The sequence below is a fragment of the Dunckerocampus dactyliophorus genome, chromosome 4 (genome assembly GCF_027744805.1).
Source record: "Dunckerocampus dactyliophorus isolate RoL2022-P2 chromosome 4, RoL_Ddac_1.1, whole genome shotgun sequence".
Lineage (NCBI taxonomy): Eukaryota > Metazoa > Chordata > Actinopteri > Syngnathiformes > Syngnathidae > Dunckerocampus > Dunckerocampus dactyliophorus.
Genome location: NC_072822.1, coordinates 15340095 through 15355094, shown reverse-complemented (window position 1 = coordinate 15355094; position 15000 = coordinate 15340095). Strand labels below are relative to the sequence as shown.

At 42.0% G+C, this 15000-nt stretch overlaps 1 protein-coding gene across 1 annotated transcript; it reads right to left on the bottom strand.

Moving 5' to 3' along the window:
• Window positions 1–2691: 2691 nt before the first annotated feature.
• dnajb5 (DnaJ heat shock protein family (Hsp40) member B5) lies at window positions 2692–14669 on the bottom strand. The gene is made up of 4 exons (XM_054773127.1): window positions 14515–14669; window positions 11730–11984; window positions 9546–10207; window positions 2692–5777 (listed from the first exon to the last, which is right to left on the bottom strand). The coding sequence occupies exons 2-4, from the start codon at window positions 11938–11940 to the stop codon at window positions 5544–5546; spliced, it is 1107 nt and encodes a 368-aa protein (XP_054629102.1). The 5' UTR covers window positions 11941–11984; window positions 14515–14669; the 3' UTR covers window positions 2692–5543.
• Between the last annotated feature and the right edge of the window lie 331 nt (window positions 14670–15000).

The window sequence follows — 15000 nt, the reverse complement described above, 5'->3', positions numbered from 1 at the left end:
TTCCTCCGATTGGCCGATCTTGCAACAGTCACTTAGATTGTTTATTCGAAGGGTAAAAATTGCAGTTTGCATGAAACTATGTAGATATTTCCTACATTTTGGTGCAGGTTGATTGGTTTATTTTCACTTTTTGCTGTTACAGACCACTTGCATTGCAGCCACCTACGGCAATGATCGGGCAGATAGAACAGTATGCTGCGCCGTTCAGTTGGCATCCATTCTGTGATACTGCCACCTACAGGACCGGAGTGAAACGCAATGATGGAGTGAATTTAATAGTGAAGTAAATTTCCACAAAGTAGCATTCCTTATTTACAAATTGGAATATTTTCATAGTTAGAGCCCTTTAGACATGAAGTAACACCCCTATAGTCACTTTTACACTCCTATTACCCGATATAGTAGACACAACTGGTTTGGTTGTGGGACCCACCATCACCCCTCAGTGACAATACACCCTGGACTGGCCGCCAGGCTATCGCAGGTGGTTATTTGATTCACTTAAAGATGAGTAGTGAGCTGTAATTTCTAAGGTTCTCTTTCCAGGCTGAATGATTTTTTTTTATGAATAGGTGGAATGCCATTTTCTGTCCAATTTTTGTGTTTTATGTTTGAGCTCACGAGCATGGGAAGTGTACCATGGGGCAGATTTCTTTGGGTTGCCATAGTAGGGAGGTTGTGCTGTCTCTCGCGCAGCAGATGATTGGAGCCAATCACAAGCTATCAGTGCACTTGCAACAAGCTTGTCAACCCATTGGCCGTCGAGGTCAGTATACAAGTATATACCAGTATAACAAAACAGTCTGACTAGAACACTTTCCTCACGCCACTCAATTTATCACACAGCAACTTAATACTCAAAATGTGTAGACGTAAATATACAAACATATCCCAATATGACTAAAAATTTAAAAAAACAAACATTTTAAAGTTTTCCCATAATGGAAGCATCATTGCAGCGGCGTTTTCTCTGCACTATATGCTCCTCCAATAAAATGTATTATGGAAACACTTTAAAGTGTTGTTTTTTTTCCCTATTAAATTTGTATTGATATATGTTTTATATATTTGTGAGGTATAACGTTTGAGTGTTAGTTGCTGTGTGATGAGTTTAATGTTGTTTGGAAGATGAAACCGTGATTCAGACGTCTATATTGAGTAATGACCTCCTGCAAATTACAATGGGTTGACAAGCTCGTTGGGAGTTTTTTCATAGCTCATGATAGGCTGCTGTCACATAAAGAGCTAGCTGGTCCTCACGGACTCGTGCATGCCATAACATGCCACTTTATGACGTGGACATGTGCGGCTTACACACTGATATTGCCTAACTTATATAAGTTAAATATGTTTTTAGTTCTAAATTTAGTGGGTGCGGCTTGTACACCGGAATTTATGTTAGTTTTGAGCTGAGATATTGTTGCACTTTGCTGTTCCTGGTTTCCCTTTTTTTTTGGATGAAAGTTAAAATAGGGGAAATTTACAGGACACTATTTAAACGGGAGGGTGGCTGGAAAGAAGGACAAAATAAAGTAAAAGTTCCCGGGAAAAATGGGAGGGTTTACAGGCATGAATATAAGACGAAAAACTTTTCAAAGACAAAATCAAAGGCAAAAAAAGAAAATGTGTATAGAAGTGAAATAACAAGTGTTATTGCGAGGGATGTCCGATGTTGGCTTTTTTGCCGATAACCAATACGCCGATATTGTCCAACAACTCTCAATTTCCTATACCGATATCAGACGATACCGATATGTGTAACACACATATCTCCTGTCGTGGAATTAACACATATCTGTTGTGAAGTTAAGGGGTACAGTATCAGCAATTAGCTTGTCAACGTGGCTGTAAACAACATTGGAAAACATCTGAGAAGTACTTGCGATTAGGCTTAATCTGTGACATTTGTTTTAAAAGTCAACAGAGTAGCCATTTATATTTTTTGATCATCAAAATGTCCAGGGAAGAAAATCAAGTGTCATAATTTTCATGTATGGCTAGCACTCTTAGTACAGCAGCACGCTGTATTTGTTTCCACGCTACACTGCAAATGACATTTACACAGTAATTCCGGGCCAAAATTAACATATTTCGCACCATCAGATTTGAATGAAATTTCATCTGCAGATAGATATTTAAGTGAATTTATATCCTACATACCTTTTATCTTGTCCTGAAGCTCCGATCCATGAGTTTGAAAGGCTTAAAGTTGGGCTTAACATTCAAAGCCGTCGTATGAATGGAGGTGGTCCAATTGTCAGTATAAATCCGATACATAATTGAAGAGGAAGAAGTAATCTACCTAGCAAACATGTATACTAACGTAAATACACCTGATATCACATGAAAAAGCAGCATTTTCGCGGACGTCTCCTAGTAAGTGTCAGATTTTTACCGTCGCTTACTTCTGGAAATTGTAACTTTCCTACTAGTGAGGATAAGCAGCATAGAATGGATGGATGGAATAGAAGTAGCTAGCTAGTTTGCTACTAGCCACGCGTGGTTGTTTACACGCTTGAGAGGCGGCTTGATGAGGTTATTTGTGCGCTGGAAAATACGGGAACCCGTTGGCCTATATGCAGCATTATGTTTATTATCGGCTTTCACTATAGGGAAAAATCCTGATACCGATATTGACCAATACTATATTTTTATCAGGACCGAAAGTATCGGTGGGCCGATAATATCGGACATCCTTAGTTGCATTATTTCAGGTCACATGTGAGTGACAGGAAGAAAACCTCAGACTGCCTTAGAGAGAAACCATTTCGCACCACCTGTTGGTCTTTTTCTGACTTGCTTAGTCAAATATTCGGGTCAATACGGTGTTCTTTATTGTGTACAAAGTTAAATATTCAGTATCTCGTTGATGTGATAGCCAACTCATAAAAATGTACCAAGAGCACTCTGATCGTATTACTACAAATGATCGTACAGAAACCACCAGGTTGAAACATTTGGTTTATTTGTTGGCATCTGAAAACATTGAATATTGGCACACAAGCGGTGAGTCCAGCAGTCCAGTCAACTTCACATTAGGATCACACACACTCACAAATGTCATCCAAGCCTACTTTGCGGTCGTGTCACCATCCTGCATGTATTTACTACCAGGGGTGTCACAAGCTCTCGTGAGATTAGAATGTGACAAGATTTGTCCTTCCCAAAAAAACGTCTCGTGGGCAGGATAATAAATAAATAAATCACACAATAAATTAAAACTGAAATAGACCATTTTGCCTGCCTCGGTATATTGCCATGTGCACGCGCGTCTGTTTTCCTCGTCTGCCGCCTCCAAACAGGCAGGAAGCGGATTCACTCTGTGCATTGTGTTCAGCAACTTCGCATGTGAACACAGTGAGCCCTTTAGTCAGTCATACAGTTTCTTTCTCTCAGTAGGTGGAGGCGGGGCCGGTAGCATACACACAGAGTGCAGCAGAGTGTGACGTAGTAGAAATCACATTAGTAGATTGCAGTATATATATTTTTTATTTTTTCAATGTCATTCTCGTCTTCTGAACCCAGTGACTCGTGACACCCCTATTTATTACTATTTATTGTACATGTAATGCACTTCATTAGGCACGCCTGCACAATGTAATGTAATGCTTTTAGGCAGGTCTCATTAGACTGTGCAGGTGTGCCTCATGTTATGGCCAATGAGTGTATATGACCAAACCACACACACATTTGATTGCTGTTGTTTACAAGAGTACAGTAGAAAGGGCCAAGGAGGCTTAACGTCGCTCCCTCCAGCTGAGACATGGAACAGCAGGCGCCCAGTTCCAAATCCTACAAGGGCTTCAACTTTTTAAAAAAGTGCAAGTAACAAAGTACACATGTTACATATGGCAGAAGCAGTTTTTAAATATGAATAAATATACTTTGGGAAAAGGAAAGAAAGTAGACACAGAGAGAGTCTATTTATGGCACTGCTCACAGTAGCACCAAGACATGGCCTTCAAATGACGCAAAAGAAAGCAGAGGAAAATAACAAGAACGATGGCTTTCCGCAGAGGAACTACAAGTATGGACTCTTCGTTTCACTACATGTTTAAATCTTGCTTCATATTCCTCTGGGAAGTCCAACCTGTCCTTGGTAGTAGGATGCTGAAAGGTTTTATTGGAATACAGTACAATATGATGGCTGGCTTACTGATGCTTATCTGGTGTGCATTTAACATGGCTCCTTGTGTGTTACAGTGTTACCTGTGTGTGTGTGTGTGTGTGTGTGTGTGTGTGTGTGTGTGTGTGCGTGGTATGACACCGGGTTAAGGCACATACATAGCCTGGCTGTGTGGCGGTGTGGAGCCTGACGGCTCCTAAACGGAAAGCACCGATTTTCTGTGCAGATTCAGAGCTTATCCTTGTGTTTGAGAGTGATTGTCATTTGAAAGCGCATTCCATCACCTTAAGAGTGATGTGGCACTGCAGCACACAGCAACTGATAGTGACAGACAGATAGCCTGCAGACTTCAAGTACAACGCTTCGCTAGACTGAAAGAAGGTGTGGTCTGTGTGCTGGACACGCTGAGGATGCTGGTACAGTCCAGGTAGGAGTAAACGGTGCTGTTGGGAAACTTTTGTGCAGAAGTAGACACACCTCACACAGTTGGAGCAGAAAAAACGGCTGACACGATCATTCAAAAACAAGATTTTGGGGGTAAAAAACAAAAAATCGAATAAAAGTCACCTGTGTTCAGCCCATAAAAACGTCAACAATTCCAAATCTGATATTTTCTCCTATACTGTATTTCCTCTCATAGTGGACTGGTGCGATTTACTCAGCTGCAGAAAGTACCAGACATTATTTTTAGAGGTAAGGCGTTTAGGGGGCCTTTTGTTTGATTTGTATAAGAGCATTGTTTTTTTGTTTTTTTACAATGGTACTAATTTAAATAAAATAATAATACAAATAAATAAATAATAAAAAGTCTAAATATAATAAAATACATACACATATCTACTGAAATAAATATTATAGATGATATGATACAACGTGTTTTTTATAATTTCCCAAAAATTAATTGATATTATTAATTCAATTGTATTGTACAAATGGTTCATTAATACATGTATAAATGGTTAAATAATTGTTCATTTGACAACGAGACATGGTGGTATCATGTAAGGTGTGTAGACCCACCTGTTATTTTTTTTCTTGAGGGTCAAAAAGGCTCATTTATTTGAGGTGAGGCGTTTTTTGCCACACAGTTGGCAATTAATTGAGGCGTGGCCTCTATTATTACTAAGTGGTGGCCACTATTTGAGGACATTTGGACAATACATCTTTTTCAAGAAACATTAAAAAAACTTGTGAATAAAATGTAGTACGCTCTCATAAAATGAAATGAAATAACTGATGCATTATTCTCTTTGTAAAGGCAGGATTTTCATTACATTGTGCGAGTGTACCTAATGAAGTGACTGTGTAACCTCACACCAGAGGACTTGTTAAATGCCGAATGCACTAACATGACTCACGAGGGGCTTGTTCACGATGTAGAGGATGTTTCAGTCACCATATTTGTCTCTGAATCTTCTTATGATGGAGGCAGGTGGAGTCTGATAATCTCTCGGGACTGAGGCGGGATCCTGTCGGGAAAACGAACTGAAAACTCCACAATGAGGTCCCCGCGCTGTGAAGGGTTCTTTGGGAAAGGAAGGCCTTCCCCTCTGAGTCGCTTCACCGTTCCGGGTTTGATGATGTCGTGACACGGCAGCGAGATGATGTGCTTTTCCAGCGTGGGGATGCTAACTGTGCAGCCGCACAAGGCCTGTAGAGCAAAAGAAGGGCAATAAATCACAAGTATGTTGACGACATCATCTTTCCATGAAGTTTATCCTCTATAAACACGATGAGACACGAACGAGTCAAAGTGCCAAGTTTAAGTGTGTGTATAACTCTGAGACTCCATGCAGAGCGCGAGAAAAACATGACCTGTAGTGGAAAACTTCTTGGTGTCAATGTGTGTGTGTGTATCCTTGTTGGGGTGCGGGGAGGACTAATTTTAGCAGAGTTGTCATAGCCAGAGCTAATGAAGAGAGGGAGGAATAGCTTGAGCTCGTAAATAGATGGAGGGCTTGTCACACACACGCATGCACGCACACACACACACACGCACACATAAAACCTCCCCGTCTTATCACAACGCCTAATGAATCCAGTCAAATCATTGCCATAAACTAAATGCAGACATTGTTGCTTATCAGGACTTCCCACGTTTCTTCATAAGCGTGCCTCATCACGTTAACAACCATTTTACATACAAATCACTGACTGACCATTATATTCCACATAAGCACTTTCTGTGCAAATGTTATACAACGACAGGCATTATAAAAAAAAGGCTGAAGAAAAGTCAGGAAAAAGTAGCTTCAAGACAAGGCAGTTAAAACTAATTAGTAACGTAATGTTGCAAACAAAAAATAGAAATGTTCTTTGTTAAAGTTCCGGCACCTTCCTAAATAAACAAACAAACAAACAAACATAATTGAAAAATTAAGGCGGGGAAAAAAGTTATAATAAAATTATGAGAATAAAGTCAAAATATTATGGGAATAAAGTCATAATATTAAGATAAGATAAAGACTGAAGTTCATATTAATAATTGGCTTTTTCACCTGCAGTTTTTTCTTTGCATATATATAACTTCTTAGCATACCTATACGCCCAGTGGCCCTTGCATCCTTTCATTTTTCAGCATATGGCCCTCAGTGGAAAAAGTCTGGACAGCCAATGACGTCCAATGATTCTAAAACATTTTAGGATCTATCTGCCTACATGAAATAATATCATCAAACTTTTCACATTTGAGTTCAAGTAGATTGGAGTAGATATACAAAATATTGTGTACTAAATGTGCAAAATACTGTACGTTTGCATTTTTGGGGTCGATCTATACATCAAAATAAGCTATAACAGTCATGGCAGAAGTTCAGCTTTAGAGTGCAGTTTTTTTGGCATCCATCCCAGGCAAGCAGACATACAGTATATGATGTAACAGTGATGTCTGGACTGACACCTGCTCAGGTTCCAAGTTAAGCCACTCAGTGTCATTACACACACACACAATGTTGTGTTACTCTTTGGGGATGTTCTTGTCTCGTCTGGTAGAAATTTTAACCAACAGGGTCAGACTTGTTCACCGAGGGGAGGGTGAATGGGTTCGGGGGAGTCTGGTAAGCAGAGCAGCTGCCCCCCTGTAGTACTGGATGACTTTTCAAGCCGTGACATCAGCCAGGCTCTTCTCGCTCACAATGCTGCACTACTTTTAGTCTGTGACGTCCGCTACAGGCTCATCCTCTTCACTTGAACACTTCATTGGCTCACACATAGAGTGGTTTCAACGCCACTTCCTTTGTGAGACACACCTCTTTGTACGCTTCCAACTCTGTGGGAAGACACTTTTCCGTTCCAGCATGACTGTGCCCCAGTGCACAAAACAAGGATAAACTAGAACTGGGATTGTGGGCCAGCAGACCCTTTCTCGGGTCCAACATCAGTGACCTCGGACCTCAAAGATGTTCCCACTGACACAGTCTAATATCTTGTGGAAAATCTCCCCAGATGAGTGGCAGTGGAGATGTTATTTTCCCCAGTATGCATGAGCTCTGACAGGTTTGAAAAACACAGCAGTCCCAGTCTGTCCTTGCCAATCACACGGATGAGGACAGAGCATGGGAAATGTAAATCAGTGTGTTTCACTCACTCTGAGCTCTCAAATTGCTTCTGACTCCTGTCACAGTGAAGGGAACACATGCCTGGCAGCCCATAATGATACTGGACACTTGATTAGGTACACCTGCCCAATCTAATGAGATTGATAATGTCTGAAACACGATATGGAGGGTTTATCAAGTTTGTCAGTGCCGATCAAAAGTGAGCATTAGGAGCTTATATTGCATTATAGCTTATATTGGACTGTGTTAGGGTAACTAATGTAGTGTACTGTAGTGCCATGAACTCGATGATGACATTACCTGCTCTAAGCCAGTGGTTCTCAACTGGTTTGGCTGCGGGACCCACCTTTACCCCTCAATGGCCTGCGCCAACCCAAATTGCAGATTTTTGTTCCACTCAAACTTCTCAAATATCTTTTTGCAATCCAACGTGGTGAAATGCTGTCCTCTCTTTATGGCGCGCTCTTCTCCAGCAGGTATTCGCAGCTGTGTGTCGGACGGACCCACTCGATGTCTTTCCCCTCCTGCTCAAGTTTGATAAAGTGGCACGCCTAGGCATAGACCCGCGACCCACTGAAAGCAGCTTGGCGACCCACTTTTGGGTCCTGAACCTTTTGGGCCACATTTTATTTCCTGCCAGTGCACCTGTATATGTTGACTATGTGTTGTACACATTGCAGTATTTAGTGTTACATCTTCAGGGATGGAACAAGAGCTCCTGTTTGCTTTGGCTATTGAATCATCTGACCCACTTCCATAATATTCCCCGGTTACAACACCAACCTCCTCCCACCCCACATCTCTCTCCCCAATCCCTACTTGAGCTGCATCACTCTTAAGTCTAAAGTGTTTGGCTGTGGTGGGTGTTCAGTGTAATCATAATCTTTGTGCAGGTTTTATGAAGTACTTCATGTGGCTAGACACACTCAAATACTGTATGTTGCCATTTATTCCCAGCACATAAGGTGAGTCTGAAATTTGTTTGACTTGAGTCCAAATAACAACATTTTACAGAACATCTGCCACTTATCCAGTGCAGACCAGTAAGTGGGAGCTATTAGAGACATTAAACGTTGTGTAGTTCAAAGACTATGAAGTCTGAGTCGTGCAGCACTCGTTGACCTTGTGGGCGGCAGCTGATTAAATGTGCCAGTCACAGTAATAGCAGACAACCGTCATACACCGGTCTATCTTTGACTGCTAAAATACACTTGCAGAAGCTGCCTGCATGCATGTTTAGATCCACCACGCGCAGCTTCCTATGGGGCTGCCTGCTTCTATTTACAAAGCAGACAGAACAAGAGCAGCACGGCGGCTGCGAGCCAGTCACACAAGGACATCGCATTTACCACACTACTGTGACGGGATGCCCCAAGGCTGAGTGAAAGAAAAGGATGTAAAAGAGCGCTCACTGGCCACAACATTTGTTCCGCCTGCACATTTTTCATTGCAGTGGTGTGGACACTTACTAGATGCTGTTTCTAGTATTATCTTAGCTTATTTATATGATGGGAGGGGTAACTGCAAACTACAACCACAATAATAAGCAGAATGTTAAACCAATACCTCTCTGACAGTATTAAAATAAACATTAGAATATGAATTTAGAATTTTGTAATATAGTTTCTTCATTGTATTTCATGATAACTTGATTATTACTTTTCTTTGCTGATTGGCTAGAAGCGATGGTTCTACTGCCTGTCAATTTCAATGTAATTAATTTACTAAATGTGCTTCCTTGCCTTATAAAAGCTGATAGTTTGAATGTTTACCTATTGTATGACAGCAGTGTGCTTAATGCCTAATGAAGTGTTACAGTGTTACAGTGTTGATGCATGAGTGAGGAGATGGAACAGACGCACCTCTTTGAGACTAATCTTGCAGTTGTAGATAATGTTGGAACCGTCTCTCTTGAAGTGGGCATGTCCCTTGTCTTTAAGCACAAAGGCAATGTCAGCAGGGATATTTTCAGGGGTCTGGTCTCCTTCCTTAGGGAAGGTGATCTTGGTCCCCTCCTTCCAGCCCTTCTTGATCACAATATTGAGAATCTTGTCCTCGGTCCTCATGCTCCTTCCATCTGGATTCAGCCTACGGCGGGTGATCTTCATGCGTTTTGTGCAGCCGAGGAAGATCTCTTCCAGCGAGATCATCAACTCGTGGACCACCGGGGGGTCCTGGTGCTTTCGAGCTGCCCCCTGGCGCTCTGAGGGTCCACCCCTCCTTCTGCGGCCTTCCGCTGGGAAGCCGTTGTTCATCCCTCCAGGAAAAGCGAAGTGCCTCCCGAAGTGAGTGAAGGACTCATCGTCCTCCATGTCCATGTCCTGCTCGGTGTCGTTACTGTGGTCGTTGTGGAAGGAGAAGCCGTTGCCACGACCGTGGCTGCGGTTTGCGCCGAAAAACATGTCGAAGGGGTTGGAGCCCCCGAAGAAGGACGCAAAGGTGGCGTGGGGGTCTCCATGGAAAGTGTAGTGGTGTGTTGACGTACCAGGAGCACCTGAAGAGCTGCTGCCCCCTGTCTTTAAACCTGCAAAAAAAAGTTGATACCTCATGTAACAATAACTCTCACAACGCTCGTTCATTTTATGCCGCTTATCTTGTTCTGGGTCACGGGTGAGCTGGAGCCTATCCCAGCTGACTTTGGGTGAGAGGCGGGGTACACTCGGGACTGGTCACCAATCAATCTCAGGGCACATACAGTATAGACAAATGGACATTTTAGACTTTCCAATTAACTTTACATGCATACTACTGTATATGTCATTATTGCACAATCACTATTACACAATCACAAGGACGAGACAAAATTAGATTTTAACATTACTTTTAATAAAAGTAAAACAATCTACTAATGTACTTCCTACTACGTTACTACGTTACTACGTTGCTACTACTCTTCTGCACTCTGTGTGTATGCTCCCGCCTCCACCCACCGAGACAAAGAGTGTGTATGACTGACAAAAGGTCTCACTCAGTTCATGCCGTTGTTTTATGGAACAAATGCTGGTGCTGAAACCAATGCACAAAGTGAGCCTGCCTGTTTGGAGGCAAGAGACGAGGAAAACAGACACGCATGCACATGGCAATATATTGAGACCAGCAAAATGTGTATCTAGATTTGAATCGAATCCTCTATCACAAAGAGATTTACATACCTAGACCCAGGCCAATAATACCCACGAGACTGTTTTTTCTGAACAAGAAATCTTGTCACATTTTAATCTTGCGAGATCTTGTGACAAGAGATTTTGTGACAGCCCCACTATATTGTAATAACAGATGGCAAATATTGTGATATCATGTTGTGAACTACGACCAGTCCAGGCTGTACCCTGCCTCTCGCGTAATGTCAGCTGGGATAGGCTCCAGCATACCCCCGCGACGCTAGTGAGGACAAGCTATACTGTGGTTCCCACACCAATATGAGGTCCAGATGCAGGATTGTGTCCAAAATAGACAAGAGTGTGTACTACAGCAAAGGAGCACAGCACAAATGGGCGGCACAAAAATGCCATAGCATCACTGATCTTTTAAAAATAATGTAGGTGGGAAAAATCATCAGATATCAGGAAACTCCATCCAAAAACACACACACCTACACACACCTAACTTGACACAAAACACCCACAGATGCAAACTCCAGCAGTCGCTGCTATTCATATCTCACCTACCTTGGCCATATGTCTGTATGCTTAGTGATTGAGAGCCTCAAATGAACTCAAAATGAACTATTTCAACAACTACACCCACTGGTCAGAACACTGAGTACAGTACATCTGCAAAATGTAATGAGATCCAAAACAATATCAACAAAATCCTTGACAAAGATAATAAGGCTCAGTTTTGTTGATATATGATGATCATATACTGTACATGTTTCATCACCGTGACATAGAACTGCACTGCATCTTTTTGATATCCTATCGTTGTAAAGGTAACATTTTTCATCCAGCTCTTGTGTTGGATCCCATTTGATTGTACTGGAGTTGTTGTAAAGCCATCAGTAGGTCTTCTCATTGACAACTCCAGGACATAAACTCTCCCCTTACCTTCCTCCCCCAGCTGATCATAGACCAGCCTCTTCTTAGGGTCGCTGAGCACTTCGTAGGCCTCTGCAATCTCCTTGAACTTCTCCTCCGCGTTGGCTTCCGTATTCTTATCAGGGTGGAAGCGCAGGGCCATGCGCCGATAGGCCTTCTTGATCTCCTCCTCGTTGGAGCCCTTGGGGATGCCCAGGGTCTTGTAGTAGTCCTTCCCCATGACTGTACACACACTCTCTACCCCTTCTTCAAGTAAGGCTGTGGCTGTTGACACGGCACATACAGTATTGTGAGTCTTAACAGTAATCCCTTATTGATCAAGGAACCATATTTGGTAACATAGGCTTTGGTCAAAATAATGTCACTATAAAGCAGTGCTTCTCGAACAGTGGGGCGGGCCCCCAGGGGGGTGGCGCGGTGAACTGTCAGGGTCAGAGAGGAGGCAGGGGAGACTTTTAATGTTAGTGCAGACCTTCCAACATGTATGAATTTGTCGTACTCAGCATGCAATTTGACTCTTGAATACGCGTGTAAGCTTCACTGCTCTCCATTTTGTTGCATTTCGCTGGTTTCAGTTTCGTGTTCAGTCTGTACAGTGCAGATAAATTAATAGATATGATCAGTTTCTCAGTAGTGGGCGTGAAAACATTTCTGTTCCCCGTGGGGGGGGGGGGGCATGACAGAAAATAATTGCGAACCACTGCTATAAAGCAAGATTCATATGACTTCTCCCAGCCAATCAGAGATGGAAGGCGATGCACCAGCAACCAGCTGAGGCGCTGTTGCTCCCATCTCAACTAGTTTGCTGTCATCAGTTACGATAACTTCAGCTACATCTTTGCTGATGTTAACAATGACATAATTCCTTTGTTAAGCATTACTCTGTTCCATACAACGTTGCCATGGAGGCAGGAGTTCAGAACATTCAGAGTGGGATTGTCCCATCCTATTTTTTCCTAATAACAATTACTTGACTAACTGATCATTCACATCAATCACTATTAGTAAATTATCCAAATAGTGAAAAAGTCACATTCACCATATAGGTTGCTTGGTTTCATAAAGGTCAAGGTCACAGCAAGGCTGAATCATTCTGCAACTTTCATCACCAAACTTGGTGGACATATAGTGGATTTAAAGCTGATTGGTTTATGTCTATGAAAATGGAAGTAGTAACAGGGTCAAAAATCGATTAGTAGCGAAATATTGATCATAGTTCAAACAATAGCCCGAGGTGTGGGCTTGCAACTATTTTGTCAATATGCCCTCAGGTGATGATACAATGACCTAGCTAACTAGTTATTCTTACATGAAAATGTTGTCAAACACACAAATCAACATGAACACATTTGGAATTTGCCATATACGTTATTTGGCATCATAGCTTTGGACGGGTCAAAAGTTGGGTTCATAGAAATGTCAAAGATGTAATTCGATAAAGACATAACGTTTTGCTGTAAAGGTGGCAGACATGTAGGTCAGCTGCTCAGGGGATTAGTGTTTGATTGTCACTAGCAGCCACATCGACTCATTCTAACATGGCAATACATAAAGTAATACAATGTACACCTACGGCAGGGGTGCTAAACTCGTTTTCATTGAGGAGAGCCACTTGTAACTGTACTGTATAAATGAAAATAAATATGAATATAACCTCATGATCTTATTATACAATTGCCCATACATTGGATTATTCTATTTAACAAATTGATGGGTAACTTGCTTTGAAATGAGAAGTGAAGAGAGAATGTCAAGGTGACAAGCAGACACACATGGAATATCTTGCTGCATGATCAGATAATATTCAAGTTTAGAAGAACTGCACAGAGTACATTTTTTCTGTCAAAATGAAAGAATACGTACATTTAGAAGGAAAAAAGGTCAAGTGCATGATTGACACACATTATTTTCAGGCTTTTTGCGGGCCAAATCTATCTAACTATCTAATGAATAAAATGACGAGGCGGGCCAGATCTGGCCCCCGGGCCTTGAGTTTGACACCTGTGACCTAGGGTGTACTAATTTTCTCAGGAATGTAAATTATGTCTGTGGCGCCCGATATGGGTTGTGCTCAAAATGCTTTGGAAAACATGCTGGCAATGGCATATTGTACATGTAATACACCTGTTCGCCCTCGCTTGTAAACACATTATAATGGGACTTGTGAATATAGCTTGTCAGTCTAACTCCATACAATAGGTGGCAACCTAACTCTGCTTCTTAACGCACCTCATACCCACATATCATATCCTATCACTGATGACATGGCATTGCTAGTTTTCTTCCTGTATAATCTAGCTATCATATTATTATAGCTGTGTGAATGTGATGAGATAATGAGGCAAATAGGCAAAACTGAGAATGCATCCAAGGGCTCTCCTCCTTCAGTCTATCCAGACAAAAGGTTGTCATGGGGATGTGAATGCTGATGTAGTGAAGTCAGGTAGTGCACAGAGGAATCCCTCATCACCTGCCTTGTCAAGGGGTTTCTCCCAACCTGACAATAAATAACTGGTCTAAATAAGAGGGATTATACATAGTAGTATGATTTCATGGCACCTGCTGTGCTTGGCTATCACATACTGACTATGGTAGACACATAAGCACCAAATATTACCGCAATATTGGCATTATTACAGAGAAATATCGGTATACAACAACACTAATCCTCCTTTTTTTCCGAATGGAAAGCGCTGTGTTCTAAAAAAGCCTCAAATGCGATGTGGTACGTTCAAACAGACAGTGGCATAGATAGCGGCTAAAAGCTAAAAACGGAAGATGCAGAAAATCCTACCAATAAGAGATGAGGTTCTGGCTGTTCACATCACCATGGTTCGGCTTCCCGGCTTCCTCGCTTCCACTCCGGCCCGGTTGCCTCTCTCCGGTTCTCTCGCTGTCTCTCTCTCTCACCGGTTCCGTCTCAAGTGACGTCAGGAGAGAAAATAACGCGTGAGCTAGCCAAAGTGGAGTGGAAGACGCGCGCGCACACACGACACTGCTGATTTGGTTTAAAATAACTCTGTGACTTTGTGTGATTAATGTGGAGTTAACCCCCACAGATATCGTGAGACAACTCAACTGCACCCCACACCCTCCTCGTGTCTTTAAACAGAGCCGAAGTGAGCCTAGCAAGTCGGGGTTGGGGATGACGTTTTTCGTCATTTCTCCCAAGTTCTCAAGTAATTGAATGTATTTTTTAGAATATAAAATAAAATAAATACAGCTTGGATTGGGTCGGATTGAGATCCGACCATTGACTTTGTCACTGAAGTAGCCAATA

Coding starts and splice junctions, on each gene's coding strand:
- dnajb5 (XM_054773127.1), bottom strand. CDS start 11,940: ATGGGGAAGGACTACTACAAGACCCTGGGCATCCCCAAGGGCTCCAAC. Junction 10,208..11,729: donor TGATCAGCTGGGGGAGGAAG/GTAAGGGGAGAG, acceptor TTTTTTTTGCAG/GTTTAAAGACAGGGGGCAGC. Junction 5,778..9,545: donor GCAAGATTAGTCTCAAAGAG/GTGCGTCTGTTC, acceptor TTTGCTCTACAG/GCCTTGTGCGGCTGCACAGT.